The 25,377-nt window shown below is 43.6% G+C and overlaps 1 protein-coding gene across 13 annotated transcripts in view; it reads left to right on the top strand.

Annotated features, from left to right (window-relative positions):
* The window catches only part of LOC144608748 (protein Aster-B-like), a 395,300-nt gene that overhangs the window by 103,308 nt on the left and 266,615 nt on the right, over positions 1-25,377 (top strand). For 8 of the 13 annotated variants that reach the window (XM_078426795.1, XM_078426797.1, XM_078426796.1 and 5 more), the window contains exon 2: positions 20,940-21,659. The exons of the other annotated variants lie outside the window; for them this stretch is intronic. In XM_078426795.1, the coding sequence (XP_078282921.1) occupies positions 21,322-21,659 (338 nt within the window). In that variant the 5' untranslated portion in view covers positions 20,940-21,321. The remainder of the gene's footprint in view (positions 1-20,939; positions 21,660-25,377) is intronic. 13 annotated transcript variants of the gene reach the window in all.

Genomic DNA, 25,377 nt, shown 5'->3' on the forward strand with positions numbered 1-25,377 from the left:
TAAATAGCAGGGATGCTCACAGTGGTGCCCTGTAAATAAATTAAAAACAAAATTCGATGAGTATAGGGAAATATTGTTGACGAAAGGGCCTGTTCCATTTAGGCGATCTTTTTGGTGACTGCCGGTGACTGTCAAAGTCGTAGATCGCCGAACCTTTCTTTTACCCGACGACAATGACCACGACAAGCCGAGTCAGGTCGAGATTACAGCGTCTTCTGAAACATCGCGAAAATTCCCACCCTGTCAATGCTTCTCTGGCATCCTAGTTTTCACTGAAATCACAGACAAGTCGGTAAGTACTTGAGAGTTTTGAACTATAACACCTTGTATGGGTTAATTAAAAACCAAGTTTCACTGTAACAAGGAATAAACAGGATTTACTTCCAGTTTACTAATAGCTGTATTAAAAAAAATTTTTTTTTAAGTGGTTCAGTGGATTTTTGTGAAAAGTGTGTGGGCATTCTTTGAAAATGTAAGGGAGATGCATATCTGGTTTCTGGGTTGAATATCTGGGTTTGGAGCCCACTTTAAATGTAATGGCTGAGGCCAAAAACATTGCGAAAATTCCCACGCTTACCCGACCGTCAAACTGTCGCCTCCAATCTACCTGTCAAATGTTCTGACGGTAAATAAATTGGTTAAACACAAGCATTTTATGGTATTTTGAAATGACTTTACTTATTTTAATATTATGTGCTTCTAAATGCATCTTAAGAGAACCTATCAAACCTGGGGACAGCATGCGACAGCGACCGCAATAAGCTACGATGCCTGGCGACAAGCCAGCTGTCGCCGAGAGATTTCAAACCGTTTGATTTCTCAGCGACATGCCGAGATCCACTACGATCCACTATGATCTTTGGAAGACTCCTCACGATCATGCCCGCGACACCCCGGCGAACTGTCGGCGACAGGCCAGCAGTTGCCTTAAAATCGCCTAAGTGGGACAGGCCTTTTAACATGCAGTTTATTTTAAGAAATGTGGATCTGTGCAAATCTAAAATCTTGAAAATCTAGCATTTATCATGAAACATTAACCCTGTTATTCCAGCAGGTGCTGCCTGCTGTGCTGAGTATTTAGATTTTATGTTTTGACCTAATTTGTCATCTTAGCTACAAAATATTTTAATATAGAAAGTATTATATTTTGAGGTTTCTTTTATGGAGATAATTTGTTTATGGCATAATTTTCCCTTGTTCTCAATCTTGCATTGAAGAACAAAGGTGAAGCCACTGTAATTTAAAGTCAGCCGCAGGTTTGTGTAGTGAAAATTGCAATAAAACAGAGTCCTGAAACTTGACTTTGAAGTGGCGCAAGTCTTTCTTCTGTCTCATGTAGTTTTCCATTTACGTGAATGTCTGTCAGAGCATAAAATTGCCTGGGGATGCTGCACACTTTATTTTATATTACAATGTTATTGTCTTGAAATGATGTGCATTGTTCAATTACAAACTTTAAGACCACAACAAGCTTGATTAAAGGCTGAAAACTAGTGTAAAATTTGTTTTTTTTTGGCATATCGTTATCCCTATTGGTAAGGATTAATGTTTTGAAGAACTCTATTTCTTCCAAGTTTAAAAAAAAAAAGTTTACAAATTATACAGGATATTTTTATACCTTCGATTTGTACCAGCATCTACAGTTATTTTCCTACAGGATATTTTAAGTATTCTTCTAGGTATTTCATGAATCCTCTAATTTATCTCTGAAAAGAACCAGGGAAATTTCAGCTGGCAGTTCCCCGATGTTTCAATAAAACCATATTCTGAAATGCCTACAGGGTCTTGTTAGTACAACTTAATCCAATGAGTCAAAATGAAAATGTAATTAAAGTCTTTGCTAGCACCATCTCATTGTTCAGTGTTGGCAACTGATACATGATTTACTGGAATGCAAACGTGATAGGAAAAAGAGATTATTGAAAGGGCAATGTAATAAAATTTCAGTAGCTGCATTATAAAGGCTTCTCCATAAACTGCTGACTTTTATCTTTATTTTTGACAATGCGGAGAGAGAGCTATTATCATCGCACAAACCTTCAATGATCAGTTATTCTCTCCTGTAGTATAGAAGGTAGAGTATTTTTTACCTACTATTACTAAGTATTTAAATTGATTATGCTTCCATGGAAGGTTATGGGTTCTATCTCCACTACAGAACCCAAGTAAGTACACATGCATAGTCAGAGGTGAAAACATTTGGATGAGAACATGATCTAAGATCTTGACTGCTAGGTTAAGACAATGTGAAATAACTCATAGCATTAATCGATGAATCATATTTTGGAGTTCATAAAATCTTCTGCACTATTTGGCTGCAGTGCTTTTTTCATAAGAATAGAGATTGCATTTTAAATGTACATCATTAGCTCTAAAGGGCATGCAGGAAACCATGTAAACATGATTCACACTTGACATGAAAATGCCTCAGCATTTAAAATGTTATGGTTTATAATCGGAAATTTGGTATAGAAAATAAATTGAATTATTTTTTACTGTTTCATCCTTTGTATTAAGTGAATTCTATAACATCAAGTCAAGTTTGCCATAATAATATCATTATCCATCCAGTTGTAACCAGAGAATCACAAGCAAATGAATCACTTGTAATAGCTTCTCTTTGTGCTTCCATGGCATCTCGGATGTCCTCCTTGGTCCCCTACATTTGTTTCTCATCTACATGGTCACTCAGATACCTGACTACCATCGCCTAAAATCCATCAACTTTAAATTGTCGTACAACATCTCTGAGGATGAGGAATTTTCCCTAAATGTTAAAAAGAATAAAGCCATGTCTTCTGTGCTGACTCAATATCCATTCCCGGGCCACCATCTCTCAACAGGCTTTTTGTAATCTTGGTGTCATTATTTAACAACAATAGGAGCCTCAGACCACATATTTACACAGTCATTAATGTTCCTCTCTCTACTTCCATTCTATCGTTTGGACTCTACCCATGTCTGGGCCCTGCTCTTAACAATTATTTTTGCATATCTAAATCTAAGGCCTGCACATCTGCATTTCTAAATATGACATTTTATAAAACTCTGCTACCTGTCACCTGATTCTTTTCAAGTTCTCTCCAGTTGTTCTTGCTGGCATACATTGATATACCTAGTTAATTAATACTTCAATTTCAGAATTCTCATCTTTGTTTTCATATTCTTCCAGGATCCCTTCCCTCCGCGACTCTACAATCCTCTTAAATCTTGCCTCTTTAACAAACTTTTATTGTCATCTACTGTAGTATGATCTGCAGAGTTGTTTGCTGTCCCTACTTTGCTGCAACATGAGATGTTGATTCTATGTTCAAAGCAATACTGTTCTTGACAAATACGATACGACACAATAGAATTTTATTTATCCCAGGAGGGAAATTAATTTGCCAACAGTCATAAAAAACATAAAATACATCAAACATGAAACATGAAATTAGAGTGATGAGTAGTAAGGCTTTGGGGATGTGCAAAGATTGAGGAGGTGGCGGGGGGGGGGGGGGGGGGGTTCACTCAGTCTCAGTCTACCCCACAACAGAAGGGGGGGGGAGAATTGTGAAGTTTGATAGCCACAGGGAACAAGGATCTCCTGTGGCGTTCTGTCCTGCATCTTGGTGGAACCAGTCTGTTGCTGAAGGTACTCCTCAAGTTGACTAGTGTGTCATGGAGGGGGTGAGCTGTATTGTCCAGGATGGTCCGCAGTTTGAGGAGCATCCTCCCCTCCAACACCACCTCCCAAGAATCCAACTCCGCCCCCAGGATGGAGCCAGCCTTCCTGATAAGTTTGTTGATCCTTTGGCATCCGTAGCCTTCGCCCTGCTACCCCAACACACGGCAGCGAAGAAGATAGTACTGGCTACCACTAATTGGTAGAACATCTGCAGCATCTCACTGCAGATGTTAAACTCCCTGGTAAACTGCACATCCACACCATTGATGGAGACAGGGGACAGGGTGTTCCCTCCTCCTAAAGTCCACCACCAACTCTTTAGTCTTGTTGAGCAGCAGGTGATTCAGCCCACACCACTCAACAAAGTAGTTGACTACACCTCTGTATTCAGCTTCCCTCCCCTCAATGATGCAGCCCACAATTGCAGTCATCTGAAAACTTCTGCATGTGGCAGGAGGCGGAATTATATCTGAAGTCGAGGTGTAGATGGAATAAAACAGGAAAGGAGAGAGGACCGTCCCCTGTGGGGCCCCTGTGTTGCTCACCACCATGTCCAAGGCACAGTTTTGTAGCCTAACATATTGTGGTCATCCAGTCAGGTAGTTGGTGATCCGGGACACCAATGGAGCATCCACGTGCATCTTCGTCAGTTTGCTCCCTAGCAGTGCAGGCTGGATTGTGTTAAAAGCACTGGAGAAGTAAAAAAACATGACTTTCACAATGCTTCCCAGCTTATCCAGGTGAGCATAGGAACAATGGAGCAGATGGATGATGGTGTCCTCAGCCCCCATCTTTGATTGGTAAGCGAACTGCAGGGAGTCTAGGTAGGGTTTAACCAGGAGTCGCAGGTGAGTGAGCACCAGCCTCTCCAGGGACTTCATGATGTGTGAAGTCAGAACAAATTCTGTAGTCATTGGAGGAGCTGGGGCGCGTCTTCTTTGGTACAGGAACCAGACAGGATGTCTTCCACATCACAGGAACCCTCTCCAGGCTCAGGCTCAGGTTGAAGATATGCTGTAGTACTCCGCACAACTGGCTGGCACACGCCTTGAGTATCCTAGGGCTGATACCATCGGGACCCGCAGCTTTGTCTGATCAGCTCCTTCCTCACCTGCTCAGCCTTTATGGTCAAGAAAGGGCAAAGGAAGTGGACCAGAGGGATAGAGGGGGAGAGACTGTCGGGGAACTGTGGGGAGGGTGGGCAGAGGCCACAGCAACAAATCTATTAAAAAACATATTTAGCTCATTGGCCCAGTTCTGATTGCTTCCCACACCAGGTCACTGGTCTTCTTGTAGCCTGTAATGTTCTTCATCCCGCTCCACACATCCCTCAATCCCAAATCTTTCATTGACAGTGTAATTGTGTGATCTGCTCCGGTCTACCATTATGGTAACTAGTACTGATGAAAAGAGAAGAATAAACAAAGCAAAGCAACTAACCCAACTCAAGTAGGTATAATGGTTGTAGGGGCAAGCTAATGTTAGTCAACAAATTTTGGCATTTTCTTAACGGATATATTTGCTTTCATGTGCATGGCATCATTTTGAACTCCCCGTTATCTCTGCTTGGCACCCCACAATTGGCCAGTTTAAAAAACATTTTTGCAGATAACACCGGAAATGAGAAATGGAAATAGCAGCAGGCCTCTTAGCCTATCATGTCTGCTCCACCATTCAGTAAAATTATGGTTGATCTTAAAACTCTACATCAATTTCTTGCACAAATGCTATTATTTGTAAAATCTCCACCATTCTCTTGGCCAATACTATCATCTACCTTTGAAAAACACACATCATTTTGTAACTCTGATCAATAAAAAAACCCCATAATTTACAGTCTGAAGAAGGGACTTGATCTGAAACATCACCTATTCCCTTTCACCAGAGATGTTGCCTGACCCACTGAGTTAGTCCAACGTTTTGTGTCTATTTTTGGTTTAAACCATCATCTGCAGTTCCAATCTACACATTTTGGCTGCTTCACTGCAAAATCTCCTCATGGTATGCCTACTTTGAAGATGTTCTCCTCTTTCCAAAGCGAGTTCTGAGTCTGAAAAAAGGTCTCAACCCTCAAAGTCACCTATTTCCTTTCACCAGAAATGCCTGACCCACTGAGTTACTCCAACATTTTCTGTGTACATTCGGTATAAACCAGCATCTGCATACACATAATTTACTATATGATTTTCTCCATACAAGGCATTGTTTTAAGCCCACTGTCGTGATTGTTCTACTCCCTGTGTTGACATAATATATTGTCTGTTTAAAGTAGTTGATTAATACCCTTAAAGAGATTTCTGGATTTTATTTAAACAGAAGTTTCAGGCACAATGTGCCATCCTCAGCCATTTAATCTTTTTATACCTTTCCTTTAATGAACAAATGAAAGAGCCACTTTTCACTAGTTTTCATACTTTTTGACCTGGTTATCATGTATCTTCTTGGTTCTGGTGAAAAGGGTTTGAGTTTCCTGTTTCTCTGTGCAATAAGAAATGTATTGCTGAGTCCTTGATCAGTGCAGTATTTTTCTGCTTTCAGGTATTTAGATTTACCTAGTCTTCCATACATTACCGTTTTCCCCGTGTAATGTAAGCAGCAAAGTCAATATACCTTATTGTTCTCATATGTCCTGGATTAATTCTTTTTCCACCGTTTGAAGATTTTGTTTATGTGAGTTTTTGAACCAGTTAGACAAACTTGAATGTTTACTTGGTTGACATGTAAGATCACAAACAATACTCCAAATATACTTTTCCAGAGATCTTGTGAAGTGAAGCATTACTTCCTTGTTTTTGTAATCCATCCTTCTGACAGTAAAACCAAACAGTTTTTTTGTGGTTATTTTACTGGATTTATAAATCGTGTTGTGTGTTTGAACTTTTTAATGGAATGGAAATTGGAATTTACTATGGTCTGAAATATGTTTTGTTGGCATGAATACATACCTGTAATTGGAGAAACAAATGTTGAACACTAATTAACAACTGTTCTTGCAATGGTGCTAAAAATAGGGGAATATAGTGATAAAGAGTCTCAAACATCACACTGCCTGGCTTGCTGTTTGTTTCCAACGTTTCCTATTTATGTATACAAGTTTTTTGCTAGTCAAGATATGACGTGATTGGTGCTTGCATGAGATGAGAAAAAGAGGTAAGAAAACATGTACGCATGGGCAGATTGATAGAGAATGTAAGAGAATCATATAGTGAAAGGATAAAACGCAAAAAACAATGGAGATCCTTGTAATGAAATTAATTAGTTTGAGACAAATGTTGGAGGAAGAGTGGATGTGATGCCAGAGTATCATGTGATGGTGTCAATTTAATCTATAGAGAAGCTGTTTCAAACAATACAGGCTGTCCAGGGTTATGAACGCTCACTTGCACACGCCCTTATGAATGTATGAGTTCCCATAACATTATTAAATTAAAAGGTTTGACATATGTACATATGCTTGATCCTCGAATGGCTGAATGATGTTGCTGAATTGTGGCGGCGCCCGGGGGCTAGGCCACTCCCTTGGTCATTCCACTCGGCACTCAGTGGACGGGAGGGATTAGGTCACTTCCTGGGTCAGTTCCCTTGGGTCAGGTGGTCTGGGACTATAAAAGGTTTTGGGTGTGTCGACTCACGAGTTCTTGAGTGCGGTGTTTGTGTGCCTTGCGAAATAAAGTATAGCTACTACTCACCTGGCGTCTGGCCTGATTTCCGCGGTGACCGCACCCACTACACTGGTGACCCCGATTTTCCTTCGCAAGTCGCGATGGATCCGAACGCTCTACTACCCGACTCTTCCAGTCAGCCGCCTCTGGACCCTGCCGCCCGCGCCGCTCTCCACGCCGTGTCGGTGTGGCTGCCTCCATTGTGGACCGAGGACCCCGACTTCTGGTTTGACCAGGCCGAGGCACAGTTCGCCCTGCGGGGCGTAACTGCCGACGCCACTAAGTACTTTCATGTGGTCAGCGTCCTCGACCCGGCCACCGCGCGCCTGGTCCGACCCTTCCTCCGCGACCCCCCGGCGACCGATAAGTACATGGCCCTTAAGGCCTTCCTCCTTCAGCAGTTCGGCCTCTGCGAGGCCGAGCGGGCAACCCGGATCCTCCTAATGCTGGGCCTGGGTGACCGCCGCCCGTCGGTACTACTGGCCGACATGCTGGCACTGCTGGGCGACTACGAGCCCGGTTTTCTCTTCAAACATGTTTACCTGATGCTGCTGCCGTCCGATCTCCGCCAGCAGCTCCTCCACGACCCGTTCACCAACATGCAGGCGTTGGGCAGACGCGCCGATGAGCTCTTGATGGCCCGTCACCTGGCCCTCGACGCGTTGGAAGTCCATCCGACGGCCGACGACTACCCGCAGGTAGGAGCCTCGATCGCCCGCATCACTACCGCTCCCCGACAGCCTTCCCGACGGTATCCGGCTTCAGCAGCTCACCCAGCCGGCGGCGCGTCTTTTTCGCACGGCCCGCCTGCAGTTCCCCCACCCGCCACCGGAGGTCGCTGGTGGTCGGACTCGGGGGCCGCGCGCAGCCTGCCGGCAGTTCCTCCATACACCACCGGAGGTCGCTGGTGGTCGGATCGGCCCGCACAGCCGCCCGTTTTCACAGAAGCCAGCAGAGGGGGCTGGTGCTACTTCCATCGGCGGTGGGGCCCTTCGGCCCGTCAATGCAGGCAGCCCTGTTCGTTCCCGGGAAACGCAGAGGCCGGCCATCAGTGATTGCTTCGGCGGCCGGCCAGATTCATCGTGTGTTTGCGTGGGACCGCCGCTCCGGGGCTCGCTTCCTTGTGGACACCGTGGCGGAGGTGAGCGTTGTTCCCCCTTCGCGTGCTGACCCCCGCAGTGGCAACCGCGGTCCCCTCCTCGCCGCAGCCAACGGGACTTCGATCCGATCATATGGGGTGCGCACGATCTCCCTCAACTTCGGGGCGAGCAGCTTCTCGTGGCCATTCGTGATCGCGGATGTGTCCCAGCCGCTGCTGGGTGCGGATTTCCTATGGGCACATTCCCTGCTCGTGGACGTTAAGCGGCAGCGTTTAGTGCACTGTCACTCTGCAGCCCATTTTCCTCCGCTTGGGCGACCCGGTCGTGCGTCCTGATGGGCCCCTGTCGTCCGTGGACGCCGCGTTCTCATGATTTCTGGCCGAATTCCCTGATATTCTGGACCCACCGGTTCCACTCCGCCGCCCCGAAGCATGGGGTGGTGCACCTAATTCCAACTACTGGCCCGCCCTTGTACACCCGGGCGCGGCGTCTTCCACCGGACAAGCTCCGTCTCGCTCGGGAGGAGTTCCGCCTTATGGAGTCACTGGGGATCGTGCGCCGCTCAGACAGCCCGTGGGCGTCCCCGCTCCATATGGTCCCCAAGGCAGACGGTGGTTGGCGTCCTTGCGGGGATTACCGCCGGCTTAACGATGCCACAATCGCCGACAGGTATCCGGTCCCTCACATTCAGGACTTTAATGCACACCTGGCTGGCGCCACGGTATTTTCCAAGGTCGACCTGGTGCGTGGCTATAACCAAATTCCATTCCACCCCGACGACGTCCCCAAGACGGCAATCGTGACGCCATTTGGCCTTTTCGAATTCCTCCGCATGCCGTTTGGACTCAAGAACGCTGCGCAAGCCTTTCAGCGGCTTATGGACTGTGTGTGCCGTGGCCTGGAATTCGTGTTCGTGTACCTTGACGACATTTTGGTGGCGAGCCGCTCGAGACAGGAGCATTTTGCCCATCTCCGCCAGCTATGCCAACCCCTTAGCGATCATGGGCTTGCCATCAACATCACCAAATGCCTTTTCGGGGTGCCATCCATCGATTTCCTGGGCCACCACGTGACCCCGCACGGGGCGCTGCCGCTCCCGAACAAGGTGGACGCGGTGCGCCAGTTTCCACGCCCGACCACCGTGCGGGGCCTCCAGGAGTTTGTGGGGATGGTGGCCTTTTACCACCGATTTGTGCCGTCTGCAGCCCGGATCATGCGCCCGCTGTTCCACCTCATGGCGGGCAAGCGCAGGGAGGTCGAATGGACCGACGATGCGGTGGCGGCGTTCCAACACGCCAAGGAAGCCTTGGCTGCGGCCACGATGCTCATGCATCCACGGGCTGATGCACCAACCAGCCTGACGGTCGACGCTTCGGAAGTAGCGGTTGGGGCGGTGTTCGAACAGCACACGGATGGGTGTTGGAAGCCTCTCGCTTTTTTCAGTAGGCACCTCAGCGGCGCACAGCGGAACTACAGTGCTTTTGACCGCGAGCTCCTTGCCCTTTATCTTGCGGTCCGCCACTTCCGCTATTTTCTCGAGGGGCGGACTTTCACCGCGTACACGGACCACAAGCCCCTCACCTTTGCGTTCGCCAAGGTGTCCGACCCATGGTCAGCTCGCCAGCAGCGGCAGCTGGCTTTCGTCTAGGAATACACTACCTCCATCCGTTTCATCGGGGGTAAAGACAACCGGGTGGCCGACGCCTTGTCTCGACCCGCGGTCCACGGCGTCCGGAAAGTGGCCGATGGCATCGACTACTCAGCCCTGGCGGCGGCCCAGTTGTCCGATAATGTCCGCCTACCGTACTGCCGTTTCGGGCCTGAGGTTGGAGGACGTTCCCTGTGGCACTGGGGGCGCGCCGCTGCTTTGCGATGTGTCCACCGGGCAGCCATGCCCAATCGTGCCTGTTGCCTGGTGGTGCCGGGTGTTCGAGGTGCTCCACGGGCTGTCCCACCCTTCCATTCGGGCGACGACGACCCTCGTGGCTTCCCGTTTCGTTTGGCACGGGTTACGCAAGCAGGTTGGACATTGGGCACGCACCTGCATCCCGTGCCAAACTGCAAATGTACAGCGGCATGTGCGTGCGCCGCTCCAGGAGTTCCCCATCCCTCGCCACCGTTTTGACCACATCCATGTGGACATCATGGGGCCGCTGCCGCCTTCTCGGGGTTTCACCTACCTCCTGACAATGGTGGACCGTTTCACGCGGTGGCCGGAGGCAGTTCCACTGCCGGACACGTGTGCCTCTACTTGTGCCCGTGCCTTGGCGGCAAATTGGATTGCCAGGTTTGGGGTTCCGCTCGACATTATGTCCGACAGGGGGCCGCAATTCACCTCCGAGCTGTGGTCATCCATGGCCCAACTGCTGGGGGTTAACCTGCACCGCACCACAGCGTACCATCCGCAGGCGAACGGCCTGGTGGAGCGTTTCCACCGCCAGCTCAAGGCCACTCTGAAGGCCCGGCTCGTTGGCCCGGACTGGGTTGACGCGTTGCCGTGGGTTTTACTGGGTGTCCGCACCGCCCCCAAGGAGGACTTGGCCACCTCCTCGGCGGAATTGGTGTACGGGGCTCCGCCGACGGTGCCCGGGGAGTTCGTTCCCTCCGCCCAGGGTCAGGCAGAACAGCCCTCGGCCGCCCTGCAACGCCTTCGGGAGACGGTAGGCTCGCTGGCGCCAGTGCCGACGTCTTGCCAAGGTTCGGTGCAGTCACATGTCCCTTCCGCCCTGCAGGACTGTCCTTTTGTTTTCCTGCGTCGGGATGCCCACCGGACACCCCTTCAGCGGCCTTATGAGGGACCGTTCAAAGTGCTTGAGCGGGGCTCTGCCACCTTCGTGTTGGACATGGGGGGTCGTTCTGAGACGGTCTCTCTTTCGCGGCTGAAGCCGGCGCACGTGGACGTTAGCCAGCCGGTTCTACTGGCGCAGCCTCGCCCTCGGGGTCGTCCCGCGTCCCGGCCCTTACCCCTGGAGTTCCCGCGGGTGCCTTCCCCTGGCGGGGTGTTTCCGGTTCCTGCGCCCGCCGTGGCGCGCACCCGGGCTGGCTGTTTCGTCCGTCCCCCTGTCCGTTTCGTGCCTTTGGTTCTTGGGGGGGGGGGTCCTGTGGCGGCGCCCGGGGGCTAGGCCACTCCCTTGATCATTCCACTCGGCACTCAGTGGACGGGAGGGATTAGGTCACTTCCTGGGTCAGTTCCCTTGGGTCAGGTGGTCTGGGCCTATAAAAGGTTTTGGGTGTGTCGACTCACGAGTTCTTGAGTGCGGTGTTTGTGTGCCTTGCGAAATAAAGTATAGCTACTACTCACCTGGCGTCTGGCCTGATTTCCGCGGTGACCGCACCCACTACAGAATGATGAAAAACTGGATGGGTTCAGTCAAGCAACTTGAATCTTAACTCACTGTGCATAAAGTGTTATTGTTGGCTCTTTGCTGTGGGTGGCTGGAAGCATGTGGAGAAGCCTAATAATTATTTAACTTCTCAAAATTAATCTGAGTCACAATTGTTTTCACAGATTAAAAAAACATTAAAACAACCTTGGCCTTGTATGGTTAAATCAATTCTATGAAGTAAATCAGTTGAAGAGCTTGTCAAATGTGTAAAATCCTAAGTTAAAAGTGGCAGAACACAGATTAATGTTTGCATTTCTGTGCTATTTCTCCATATAAAGATTGTATAGTGACCCATTTTAGTTATATAAATAAACTAAATAAAGATCTAGCAACTGCAGTGGCATGGATGGTATATTTTGAAGTACCAGTGAATCATTGAAAGATGACAGATTAGGTTAATCAAGCCATTTAATCCACTGATCTTTTAAAAAAAATCATGCTATAACTACAAGCTCTTTAAACACAACTGTTAGGGAGAAACAGTGCAAATTTGGCATGATTGGCTTTGAGGAAAAAATCCTGGTGAAAACGATTTGTGCTATTTGAAGTAGAAAGTAGATTTTTTAAAATCTATTTTAGGTAGTTAAAGAGGAAGGTATTTTTAGTTGACCCAAGCTAAATTTTTGCAGCTGAGGATTTTTGTTCTTTTTTATAGCAACATTGGTTAAAGCAATCACACTGTTTACTGCAAATTGTACAGATGCGATTTATGCTCCATTAAGACCTTGGAAGATAACATCTGACCTTAATTATTGACAATGATATGAAATGATGTGTTAAGCAATTATTTCACTTATTTTTTATTCTTGGAATACATGTAACTAAACAGTGACTTAATGATTTCCATAATTAAAGTTCATGAGTGGCAGTGATGGAGAAATAAACATGATCACATTTACTCTTGTGTGAATCATTATTACAAGGCTCCACCTAACCTATCCAATTGAAATAATTAGTCCACATAAACACAGCTGATCGCTACATTGTAAATGTCGATCACAGTGCCTGCAAATATACCATTTAGAAAATAGTGGCATTATTTTTGATACAGTCATTCTATTAGTTGAGAGTTTATGGGCTTGAATAAAAAATATCATGTTGAGAGTTCGACTTCTGTTTTTGCCCTTGCAAGAGATGCAGCATTGATGATGAGGATGGGATGTTACAGCAAGATAATGATCCATTGTGTGGAAAATAGAGAGTGTAGTGCTTTAAGTAAAACTGTGATGATCGTAGACAGTGGTTATGAGTTGATCATTTTAGTAAGATGATAGAACCAGTCTACACCTGGAACAAGGAATATTCGACATAACCAACAACAAAAAAAGGGTTGACTGCGATTCGTGTGAGAGCTATAGCTACATTTGTTCAAGATGGCCGCGCCGTTGTGTTTGGCTGCCTGCCACTGTATGTTTCTTTTTTTTCCTAATCAGATGTGCAGCACTTTGGTCAACGTGGGTTGTTTTTAAATGTGCTATACAAATAAAATTGACTTGACTTGACTTGACTTGACCTTTAACTTGGAGAAAGAGAAGTTGTTGAGGTGAGGATAAATTCTGCTGAGGGAAGGAGAGTGTTAGTAGAGGGAAATTGGTTGGGTCTCTGTTGAAGGAAGAAACTGAAGGTCTTGATAAGGCTCTGGTGTGTGATGGAGATGTAGAGGGACTGGACATCCATAGTAAAGATGTGTGACTGGCGGGCCTAAAAACTAAAGGTTATTAAAGAATTGAAGTGTGTGTGAGTGTCTTGGACGTGGATGGGAAGGGATTGGACAAGGGAGGGGAATAGGATAGAATCAAGGGATGTGGAGATATGTTCAGTGCGTAGGAGCAGGCAGGAACAATGGGTCTGCTAAGGCGGTCCGTTTGTGGATTTTGGGGAGGAGGTAGAAGCGGGCAATGCGGGGTTGGAGGCTGAGGGGGGCAGATTGGCAGATGTGATGAAATCAGAGACATTCTGGGAGATAACGACCTGGTGTTCGTGTGTGGGGTCATGGTCAAGGGGTAAGTATGAGGAGGTGGTATATCTCCAGCTGAGAGCTGGTGCCTGGCCTCACTCAGCACAATGGAGGTCAGCCCGCCAGATGACAATGACACCTTCCTGGTCGGCAGGTTTAACGAGAATGTCGGGATTGTTGCGAAGTGAGCAGAGGGCTGTTCGTTCAGAGGGGGTGAGATTGGAGTGGGTAAGGCAAGTAGAGAAGTGAAGATGGTTGATGTCTTGCCAGTAGTTAGAAATAAATATGTCCAGAGAGGGTAGAAGGCTGGCAGGGGGGAGTCTAAGAGGAGCAGGAATGTTGAAGACAGGAGAAGGGGTCCTCGCTTGGCGGTGAGTAAAAGGCCTGGTGATGGAGGTGATGGAAGAAAAACTGCATCATGGCGGGCCTAGAATTCATTGAGGCGGGGATTAAGGTGCACAAAGGTAAGGACTTGACTGAGGACTGACCATTCTGTGTTGGAAAGAGGGAGGTCAGGTGATGGTGAAAACATGACAAGGGTGAGGGCTGGGGGCAGAGGGGTTGAAAGAGGCTCGGGAGTGGTACTGTGGGATGTTGGGGGTTCAGGGAGGAGGGGAATGTGAGGAGTGGTGAACTGGTGAGGGGGGGGGGGGCATAGTAGGAGTAGCATGGTGTAAAGATGGGGGAGGGCAGCAGGACACAGTGGTTGGAAGTGGGGAGTAGTGGGGATCCAGGAGAGTCAGGCTATATTGTATTCTTTGAAGCCACCAGCGTGGAAGCTCTTGGCCTGGAGCTGAGCCTGGAACTCGGGTGAGTCGTCTGCTCTGGCCTGCTGGTGGGCAGGGAAGAGGCGAAGATCGAGCAGCCTGCAGGGGGCCGGAGTGCAGGTAAGGATCGGTGGTGCCAGTTTTAGAAAAGGAACAGATTAACCAAAGTAAAAGTTTGTGTCTCTGCGAAGAACATTGAAGAATTAATAAATAAGAAATAATAAGTAAATGATTTTTCGAAACGGAAATAGTATTGAACAATTATGTTAGAGTACTTTAATGATTTAGTTTACAGCATGGATAAGAAGGAACCTATAGATGTGTATTCAATTTTATAATGCATTTGATAAGATCTATATCAAAACTTACAGTACAAGGCAAGAGCTCATGAAGGTGGGGATAATATATTAACACAGATAGAGGATTTGCCAACTAACCGAAATCAGAGGTGGGATGAATGGATTAATTTCTGTTTGGCAAACTATAACATTGTAGCATCCCAGACAGATATTGTGGCATCATTTATTTACAAATTATATTAATTACATAAATGAAAGAAATGAGTGTCTTGAAGTCAAATGTCTTAATGATACAAATGAATGATACAAATGAGAAAGCATGTTGCTTGGTCTGCAAAGGGATGTAGATCAATTACGTCTGGCAGTCGACCATAATGTTGGAGACTAAGGTTATCCACTGTGGTGGTTTACAGGGAACAAAATGACAGAATTCTGTTGTGCATAGGGATCTGGGTATCCATTTATACAAAACTTGGACATTTAACATGCAGCTGAAACAGGTAATTATGAAAATAATTGGGATGTTGGCTCTTTTGGCAGCAGGGCATTGAATGCAACTAGCTGCAACTGTGCAGGGTGTTAGATACTATTTACTGTTTTGGTCTTATTTAGTTTAGAGAGCGAGTTTAGAGCAGGTTCACTGATTTGATTTGTAGTATGAGGATTGATTGAGCAGATTTGATACTCTTCATAGAAGTTTAGAAGAATAATATGTAATCTTATACATATTTAAGGTTCTGAAAGGGATTGAGATGATGTTTCCCCACATTGTAGAATCTAGAAATAGAAGGCTGGTTTCAGACTACGGAATCACCATTTTAGATGAAGATGAGGAAGTGTTTATTTTCTCAGTGTTATGAATCTGTGGAATGCTCAACCCTGTAGTGCTGTGGAGCTCTCACATCATGAAGCATTTAAAGTTACTTAACTTGAATATTAGCAAACAAAATATTTCGAATGAAAATATGTCACTTGATACAAGTCCTTTCTGTGCTGGACAGGTGCAAAGTTGCAATCTGACACTCTTGCTCTTGATAATCCATACAGGAAGCTTGGAACTGATAGTTCCAGTTTTGAGCAACTGTTGAATATTTTGGCTGGGGTTGCTACGTTGACTGCTGTGGGCACAGCAGATGGTTCAGTAAAGGATGCTCTACAAATATTGGTGTGCAACTTACATCGGGAGCTAAATGTTTATAGCTTAGTTGTTTTAAATAGTTATCAAAAATGAAAAGTGCAAGGCTTCACCATGGTTAGCAGAAACATTGATTTTTTTTTTTAGATTGATTTTTATTTGCATCTGAGGCACATTGTGTACGATCGAACCTGTAGCATTGGAAATATCTGAGAAGAGAATGGAGTGTAATAGACACAACGAAGATACAGGAATGATTGTCAATTTATCACATAGCAAAAAATGGTGGGAGCCAGCGCTGCCGTCGCAGCAGCGGCTTGCCTGCAGTCCGTCTGTCTTTTGTGTTTTTTGTTGTTTTTGTATGAATTTGTATGAATTGTAGAATGGTTCCGACAGATTGAAGGGTAACAATTGTAAATCCATGCTTCAGAACACAGGAGGACGAAAGAAGCTCGGAAGTGCAGACCATCTGACTAGTTAGCATTAATGGGGAAATGGCGAGAAAATGTTAACAGGGCAATTAGAAATTACTGTAGGGTCAACTTACATTTAAGGAAAGGAAATCATGTTTGAATACCTATTTGTGTTCTTGATGTTGTAATTTGCAAAATCTATAAGGGGAAACCAATGGATGTAGTGTATTTGGATTTCAGAGGACTAGCGATAAGGTGCTACACAGTGGGTTATTGATGAAAATGAGGGCATGTTGAGGTTAAGGTAATATATTGATACAGATTGAAGATTGACTAACAGAAATAAAATAGAGAGTAAGTAAACAGGTTGCTTATAGATTGAAAATCTAGGAGATGCAACAGTAATGACTGCTGACACCTCAGCTTTTCACAATTAATTTAAACAAAATTTAATGAACAGGCCAAAAGCAATATATATTAATTTGTTGGTGAAACAAAACTTGAGTTTCGGAGTGAATTGTGTGGAATGTGCAGAGAGGTTTCAGGAGAGAAAACCAGGCTACATAAATGTCTGTGAACATAAATTATTGAAAATTAATATTTTATAGCAAGCAGTTAGGAAGGTGAACAGTATCTTGGCCTTGATTGCAAGAAGCTATGAGTAAAAGTGTAAAGATATCTAATCTCAATTATATTGGGCTCTGGTGAGGCTGCACATAAAATATTTTGCACAAGCTGGCCCCACAAGCTTAGGATATATAATAGTTCCGGCAAGGATGTGCCAACAAAGAATCACTAGACTAATTCCTGGGATTGGTGGGTGGTTGATTGCTGGTATCATCCTTTGAGGAGAATTTAAGTAACTAGACCAATATACTCATTTAGAGGAACGAGAGGTGATTTAAATCAAACATACACAAATTTCTTACAAGGCTTGACTGGGTAGATGCAAATAATAATTTCTCTTGATTGGGATGTTCAGTGCCAGGTATTACAGTCCTGAAATGGGATGTGGCTATTCGGAACAGTTGATAGGAAATTCCTTCATCTAGTTAGTGAATCTTTAAAATTCTCTACTCGAGAGCTGTGGAGGCTGAATCTGAGATTAGTTTAAAGATACAGCAAGGAAACAGACCCTACTATCTACGCTGACAGTCAGTCACCTTTCGCACAAGTTCTATGTTATTCCATTTTCTCATCTGCTCCTGATAACTTGGGGCAATTTACAGAGACCAATAAATCTACAAACTCTCATGTCTTTGGGATGTGGGTGGAACTGGAGCACCCGGAGGAAAACCAGACAGTCACAGGGATTGAACCCCTGTATTTGGTGCTGTGAGGCAGGAGCTCTACTAGCTGTTGTCATAGACTGTATTCTCCATAGAAGTCATTAGATTTTTGAATGTTGGATTTGGGGTTTAGACAGGAAAGTGGCACTGAAAGGAAAAGATTAACCAATGCTATAGTGTATATTAAAAATAGGAGCCCTGTTGCTGAATTGAGGCATTATATACAAGTATTGGGAGGTAACATTGTGTCTTAGCAAACGTGGGAAAACAAATGTAACTAATAAAAGGAACAAAAAGAACAATTAACTTCAGAAAAAAAATTAAATGCAATTAGATGCAGAAGCAGAAAATATTAAAATACATAAATATAATTTTAAAAGTGTAAAATAGGGAAATAAGAAATGAGATAGAAGTATGAGGTAAAACTAAAGAAATAAGGATTTCAATTAATTGCTTTTGATGTCACTAATAAGACTATAAAAGGAAATTATAATTTTGGCAAAGGCCCAGAGAATATTATAACAGTTAAGATGTAAATTAAAAAGAAGATGTAGAAATTCAATTTGAAGGCCAGTGTGCATTCACATTGACTGAGTTGTTCAATTAGGGAACAACTCTAACAACTGTCCTGGCAGACCCATTGTTTCTGCCTGTCATGTCCCACCGAATTAATTTCCACCTACCTCAACTCCATCCTATCCCCCTGGTCCAATCCCTCCCTACCTATGTCCAAGACACCTCACATGCTCTCCGTCTCCTCAATAACTTCTGTTTTCCAGGCCCCCACTCCCTCATCTTTACCAAGGATGTCCAGTCACTCTACACCTCCATCCCCCACCAGGAGGGTCTTAAAGCCCTCCGTTTATTCCTCGACCGCAGAACCATCCAATTTCCGTCTACCAATACTCTTTTCCACCTAGCAGAGCTGGTCCTTACATTCAACAACTTCTCCTTTGACTCCTCCCACTTCCTCCAAATCCAAGGTGTAGGTATAGGCACTCGCATGGGCCTGCCTCTTTGTAGAGTATGTCAAACAGTCCCTGTACCAGGTGTACACTGGCCCTATCCCCGAACTCTACCTCCGCTACATTGACAACTGGATTGGTGCTACTTCCTGTTCCTAAGTAGAACTTACTGACTTCATCAATTTCACCACTAATTTCCATCCTGCTCTTAAATATACTTGGACCATCTCCGACATCTCCCTACTGTTTCTGGATCTCACCATCTCCATCACGGGAGACAGACGAGTGAAGCAGAGGTTTACCTGCACCTCCTCCAACCTCATCTACTGTATCCGCTGTTCTAGATGTCAACGTCTCTACATCGGCGAGACCAAGTGCAGGCTTGGCGATCGTTTGCAGGCTCGTCCGTCTTAACCAACTTGATCTCCCAGTGGCTTAGCAATTCAACTCCCCCACCCATTCCCAATCTGACCTTTCTGTCCTGGGCCTCATCCATTGTCAGAGTGAGGCCCAGTGCAAATTGGAGGAACAGCACCTCATATTTCGCTTGGGTAGTTTACACCCCAGTGGTATGAACATTGACTTCTCTAACTTCAGATAGTCCCTGCTTTCCCTCTCTATCCCCTCCCCTTCCCAATTCTCCCACTAGTCTTCCTGTCTCCGACCACATCCTATCTTTGTCCCACCCCCTCCCCTGACATCAGTCTGAAGAAGGGTCTCGACCCGAAACGTCACCCATTCCTTCTCTCCAGAGATACTGCCTGACCCACTAAGTTACTCCAGCATTTTGTGTCAACCTTCAATTTAAACCAGCATCTGCAGTTATTTTCCCCACTAATTCTAATATTTTTATTAAAAATAAATTTTATTAAAGCAATGATGCCAGAGAACTGTTAAATATTTCGGTATTTTCATATTTTCAGGAAATGGGATAAATTAATTCATGAAACTTTAGAACAATTTAGAACTATGACAATTTTGTTATGAGAAGTTTTTTGTAAGAATATGTCGGCTGAATTTGGAACTGTTGATGAATTTGGGGCATTTGTCAGTCGGGCAAATGGGGCATTTGTCAGTGGGGCAAATGGGGCATTTGTCAGTGCTCCCATTTTGAATGTTTACATTGTGTCCACAGACACTTGACACAGAGGTAAGAGGGCAACTATTTGTTACCATAGTTTACACCCATTCAGATACTGTGGAGGGTAGAGAAGAAGAAAATCAAGAAATGGAACTGAAGAGTAAACTAACTTATCACAACATAGGTGGAGGCCATTTGCCAGGTCCCAGCTGAGCAATCATATCAGTTCCATTCCCCCTCACCTTATTTTCTTTGTGGCTGTGACTTTTTCACATGTTTATCAACTCTCCTTTTTCCCAAGACTGCCAGCAATGTATTTGAGGATGGAAGGTTGCCTCTGCAAACATCATTATTTTAACGTGCTAAAAGACCGAGTAGATGGTGAAGGCTAGATCTGCTGTGTTTGTATGGGTTTCAGAAGATGTTTGTTATAGTTACATAAAACAGGATTTTGGGGCAATGAAAACCACAGTGTTTATCATTGTTCATAACAAGTCTGTAAGGGTGAATTTTATTCTGTGCCTAAAATGTATGGGTAGCGATTTGTGCATTCTAAGGGCACATTCAATGGGAATATTCTGCATATTGTCTTGAGGAAGATCTATAAATCCAAAGAGGTATTTCCTTGAAGGTACAAGTATCTTAATTAAAGCAATTATATATTTTCATTTACTTTGAAATAATCTTGTTTAAGGAAAACTTTCAAGTCAGCTTGTTGAAAAATGTTTCCGTATTCTCCTCTACCCTTCTCTCACCATCCATGGAAACACATGTACACACCCAAATCAGCAAAAATGCCTTTGATAGTTTTGAATCACAACACTGGTATGCCAGCAAAGAATTGCATTATATTTTCAAAATGTCCAATTACAGTATGAATATAAGTATTGGTAAACTCTTTATTTTTCTTGATGACTAATTAGTCACCTGATTTGTGTACAGTATGTTTAAGTGAATGAAGTAAATCTCTATGCTTCAGGGAATGCATTTACCTTATATGCATTCTGGTTAAAGTCACTAATTTTTTTATGTCTCTCTAATTTAGCATATATTAAAATTACCTTTTGTAAAACTGTGATAAATTTATACCCTGATGTGACTGATATTCTCATGCAGACGTGTGACGTGGTGGTTAGTGATTTTATCACTTCACTACTGTTCAAATAAACAGTGTTATCCCCTTTGTGATTTTGATTGGTTTTTAACTTTTGTTTACAGTATCTGCACTGAAAAGGTATGGGTCAGTAGTCGACCAGCCTGCTAATAACTCGGTGCTGAAAGTTTATCCATTCAGCAGGCCTAAAGGACAGCAAAGAAGTACCAGCTATTATTACAATTTCATGAACAACTAGAAAGACTACCTCCTTCAAAATCTTAAATTCAATTTATATGAAATGTTTGAATGCCCTATTTAATCTAAAAGGAACATCACAGATAAATAAATTGAAGAGGTTCTGGATCTAACCCCATGATTCATTGATTTCCTGTTGATTTCACGGTGACACTTGTGTGTGACTTTGGTGCACATTCAATTTTTTATATGACCATTTTTAGAGCTATGTTTAACAGCACATAAAGGAATCTTGCTGAAACCATAGAAATGACTGATATGCTGCATCCTGCTGTACAAATTTCATCTTCAGCCAATGGCAGTGTGGCCTGGTCAAGATCTTCAACACCAACACTTCGTAGAAAACGTTTCAAAATGAAACGCTGGAAAAATGTTCAGAGTGAGAAAGAACAAATGGTGAACAATATTTACTGTGGCTCCATAATCAAAGAGTACCTTCAGCTTCCTTCTATTGAAATTACTCCATCCAGTGATGAGGATACTCCATGGTCAAATTGTTCAACACCAAGTGCTTCTCCACGTCGAAAACGCTTCTTATTGAAGAAATGGTTGAAAGTTCGTGAGAAGAGAGACGCAAGTGAAACCAGGTAGGTATTGAACATAGAACTGTGGATTGAACAAGTGAAGTGCTGTAAAACAGGTCTCTTATACATATAAATAGCAACAGTAAACTATCTCTTTTCTAAACCATATTATTCCTGCAATATACAAACTGCTAAATATATTGCTAAATATATTTTTATCCATATAAAAATAAATGGTAAGACAGGAACTTCATTTCACAGGATCCTCTGATGACTTGTCTCCAGAATATAACTGCGCCTGCCCTTAAAGTATGACAATCATGTAAGGTTACCAATCTGATTCTAGTTTCTGATGGAGTACTGTTAATTTCATATTTTATATTCAAGCAGTAAATTTGAATATGTAAAGCAGAATATACTGTAAATTTAGCAGTTATTTAAATATTATTTCAGATTTGTAATAACTTTTAGAATAGACCCAAATCATCATCTATTCCTTTTCTCCAGAAATGCTCTCTGACCCGCTGAGTTACTCTGGCTTTTTGTGTCTATCATAGGGAATATTGATTTTATTTTGGAAATCTGATATTTAGAAAGTTAGAATCAGAGCTTGGCAATTGAATGTTAGAATTTTGATTTAAGATGTCCAGCAAAAATGATTGTTAACTTGAAAGCATACTCATTAGAGGCTCAACATATTATGTGAAGGCTAACGCAGCCAATTGTTTTTACCTTCAGCAAGCTGGAATACAAAAGAAAGGAGGTGTTACTTTATTAGAGCAGGGCCTTAATCTCACCCCATCTCTAATATATTACAGTAATGCCAAATGGTGGATTAGCTTGGAGCATGGGTGTCGGGGCTGGGTTTGTAGCTCCAATGCAGATTTACCCTTTTCAGTCTTTCTTTATAACTCATTCCTCCAGCCCCAGTATATCCTTATGAATCGTTTCTGCACCCTTTTCAGCTTAATAATATTTTTTCCTGTAGAAATGCCCAAAATATCCCAAGAGTGGAAATGTCAAAGACTAGAGGGAATAGCTCTACGGTGAAGGGACAAAGTTTAAAGGAGATGTGCGGGACAAGCTTTTTACACAGTGGGTGCTGAGTTCCTGGAATATGCTACTGGTATGGTGGTGGAGGTAGATAGGATAATGGCATTGTAGAGGCTTTTGGATAGGCATGGATATGCAGGTAATGGAGGGGTATAGAATATGTGCAGGCACATAAGTGCTGATCTTGACATGTTTGTCTCAGACATCGTGGGCTAAGGGCTAAGTTCCTGTGCTGTACTGTTCTATGTTCTATTAACAATGTAACCTATTAATAACGACCATATAGATTTCACATATACATTTTCGGTTCCAGAATTTCCTGGTTCATGTTCTCATTTTAACATTTTCAAGACATTTTCACCCACTTTCAAGAATGTGAGGTCAGTGCAGCTGTGAGCACATACTGGTGCAATACTTAGTTTCTGCACTTGGCAGATCAGGTTGCTGACCGTTACATTGAAAGGAACCATTGACTAAATTTATGATTACAGTTTTAATATGGTTCTAAGAATTACCATTCTGTTCTCATCACTTTCCATGAATTACATTGCAGAGTAATTTTAAATCAGCTGCAATTAATATAATGAATACATAAATCTTATTCATTACAATGAACAGCTTTATTGATTTTAATTATGTTGCAACTTAGGTATTTGATCAGTCTGGACCTCACTTAAAGTTGTTTTGTAGTCTGCAGTTTTGTTCTGCTCATTTCTACACTCGAAAGACAGATTTGTAAATTAAATTTACTTGAGCACAAAAATGTGCTATTTAAAATGTTAATTGCCTGATTGCAAATTAAATTACTAATCTAGATTCCAATCTAAAATCAATCTTTTTATTGCACTGAATTGCTGACAATTGTTGTTTTCCTTTTTGGCATCCATGCTAGCTTAACGTAATAGTTGCTTCACAACAGGTGTTATCCCTTTCGCATTAAACCCTCCTTCAGAAAATCCATTCATTATTATGTTGATGTTTTGGCCTCCCAATCCATGCCCATCTTTCTCACAACTTCAATATTATATATTACCACGCTGATTTCTGCTCCTGTCACAGCTTTGGAAATAACCCTTGTTAAAGTACTATTCTCTCTATGAATTATATGCTTTACCTCCTCATTCTTATGAACTTTTCTATAGCTTATTTTATGATTAACTGCACCACTTTCCTACAAGACCTTTCCTGCTTTATACTGTTGTGTGTGGTTCTTGTTTTCATTCTTATCTATCCATTCGTTGGCAGAGGAACATCTTATCTAGCTTCATTTCCTGTTGCAGTACCAAGGACACTGGTCCATCATGAATCTGTGGTATTTTTCAAGCGGATGCTTTCTTAACATCATCATCATGAACTGCACCAAATATGTACAATGATAACAACCAACTTCACCTCATCACCCACCACCTCTTGAGTTCTCAATTGCCTCCGATTTGTACTTTGTCAGGCATCCAGATCAAAAATATATCCAAGTTAATTATTGAGGAGACTGAAACGATTGTCTTTGGCCTCTGTCATAAATTACAATTTGTAGCTATCAATTACATCTAATGGAAATTAAAAATAAACAGAAAATGCAGGAGACATTGAGGAGGGATAGCCAACATTTGGAAATGGAGAAACAGAGTGATCATTCCAGGTCAATGAACCTTTATCAGATCTGCCTGACCTGCTGAATGTTTCCAGCATTTTCTGTTTTTCTTTCAGACTTCCAGCATCCGCAGTTTATTGATTTTTAATTTGATCTTGCTGCCTGATCATTGCATGAGGATGAATAAACCTATTTGTAAAAAAATAAGTGCTAATTGATTCTGGCTGAGTTGCATCACCAAGTTAATCCACTTCTGTCTCTGTAATAATGCCTGTCATTTACTTTCGAATCATTTGTTGCAGACAAATCCTTTTCTTTCACCACAACTGATTTCACCCAGTCTTGCAGCCCTTTAATCCTCCCATTAACGTATATTGACCTAAATTCTGCAACCTGTGTCAAAACCCACACGGCCTCCTTTTCCAACATCCCTTTCTGATTTTCAGTTATTTCGAGTCCACTCATTCCAAGACTTTGGCCTTTTTCCAACTCTGTAACCTATTTCTTCCATGTGATTACCACATTCCAATTCTGCCTTTGAATAACTCAGTCTTCTACATTCCAGTGTTAGTATCCATCCCTTTAGATGTCTGATTGTCAAGATCTGAAGGAAATAAAATGCTGGAAGGTGCTCAGCAGGTCGAGTAGTATTTGTGGTAGCAAAGCGATGGTTGACGTTTCTATTTATAATCCTGCATCAAGACTGAGTGTGGAGGGAAGATAACCAGTTTAAAGAGGTGAGAGGAAGGGGTGAGACAGGGGTTGACAGGTGATATGTGGAACCAGATGAGAAGGGGGATGATGGGCAGATGGAGCCAGGAGGTGAAGGGGGGAGTTTTCGAAAAGAGACTGATGGTGGTAGGTTGAAACAGATAAGATTTTTTTTAATGGAAGATAGAGCGATGTGGGAGGAAGAGGAAGATGATGAAAGTAGGGACAGAGGCTGGAAGGTGATAAATGGAACCAAAAAAGGGAAGGTTGATGGGCAGTTAGATCCTTATGGGGAGGGCATAGGAAAGGTAGTTCATTGAGAAAGAAACCCAGGTGGATATGTACATAGGCGATGGGACCAGGTGGGGTAGGGTCATGACTCCAGTTAATGGAGGCAGAGAGTGGAAATGGATAAGGTGAACCAAG

The sequence above is a fragment of the Rhinoraja longicauda genome, chromosome 32 (assembly GCF_053455715.1).
Source record: "Rhinoraja longicauda isolate Sanriku21f chromosome 32, sRhiLon1.1, whole genome shotgun sequence".
Classification (NCBI taxonomy): Eukaryota; Metazoa; Chordata; class Chondrichthyes; order Rajiformes; family Arhynchobatidae; genus Rhinoraja; species Rhinoraja longicauda.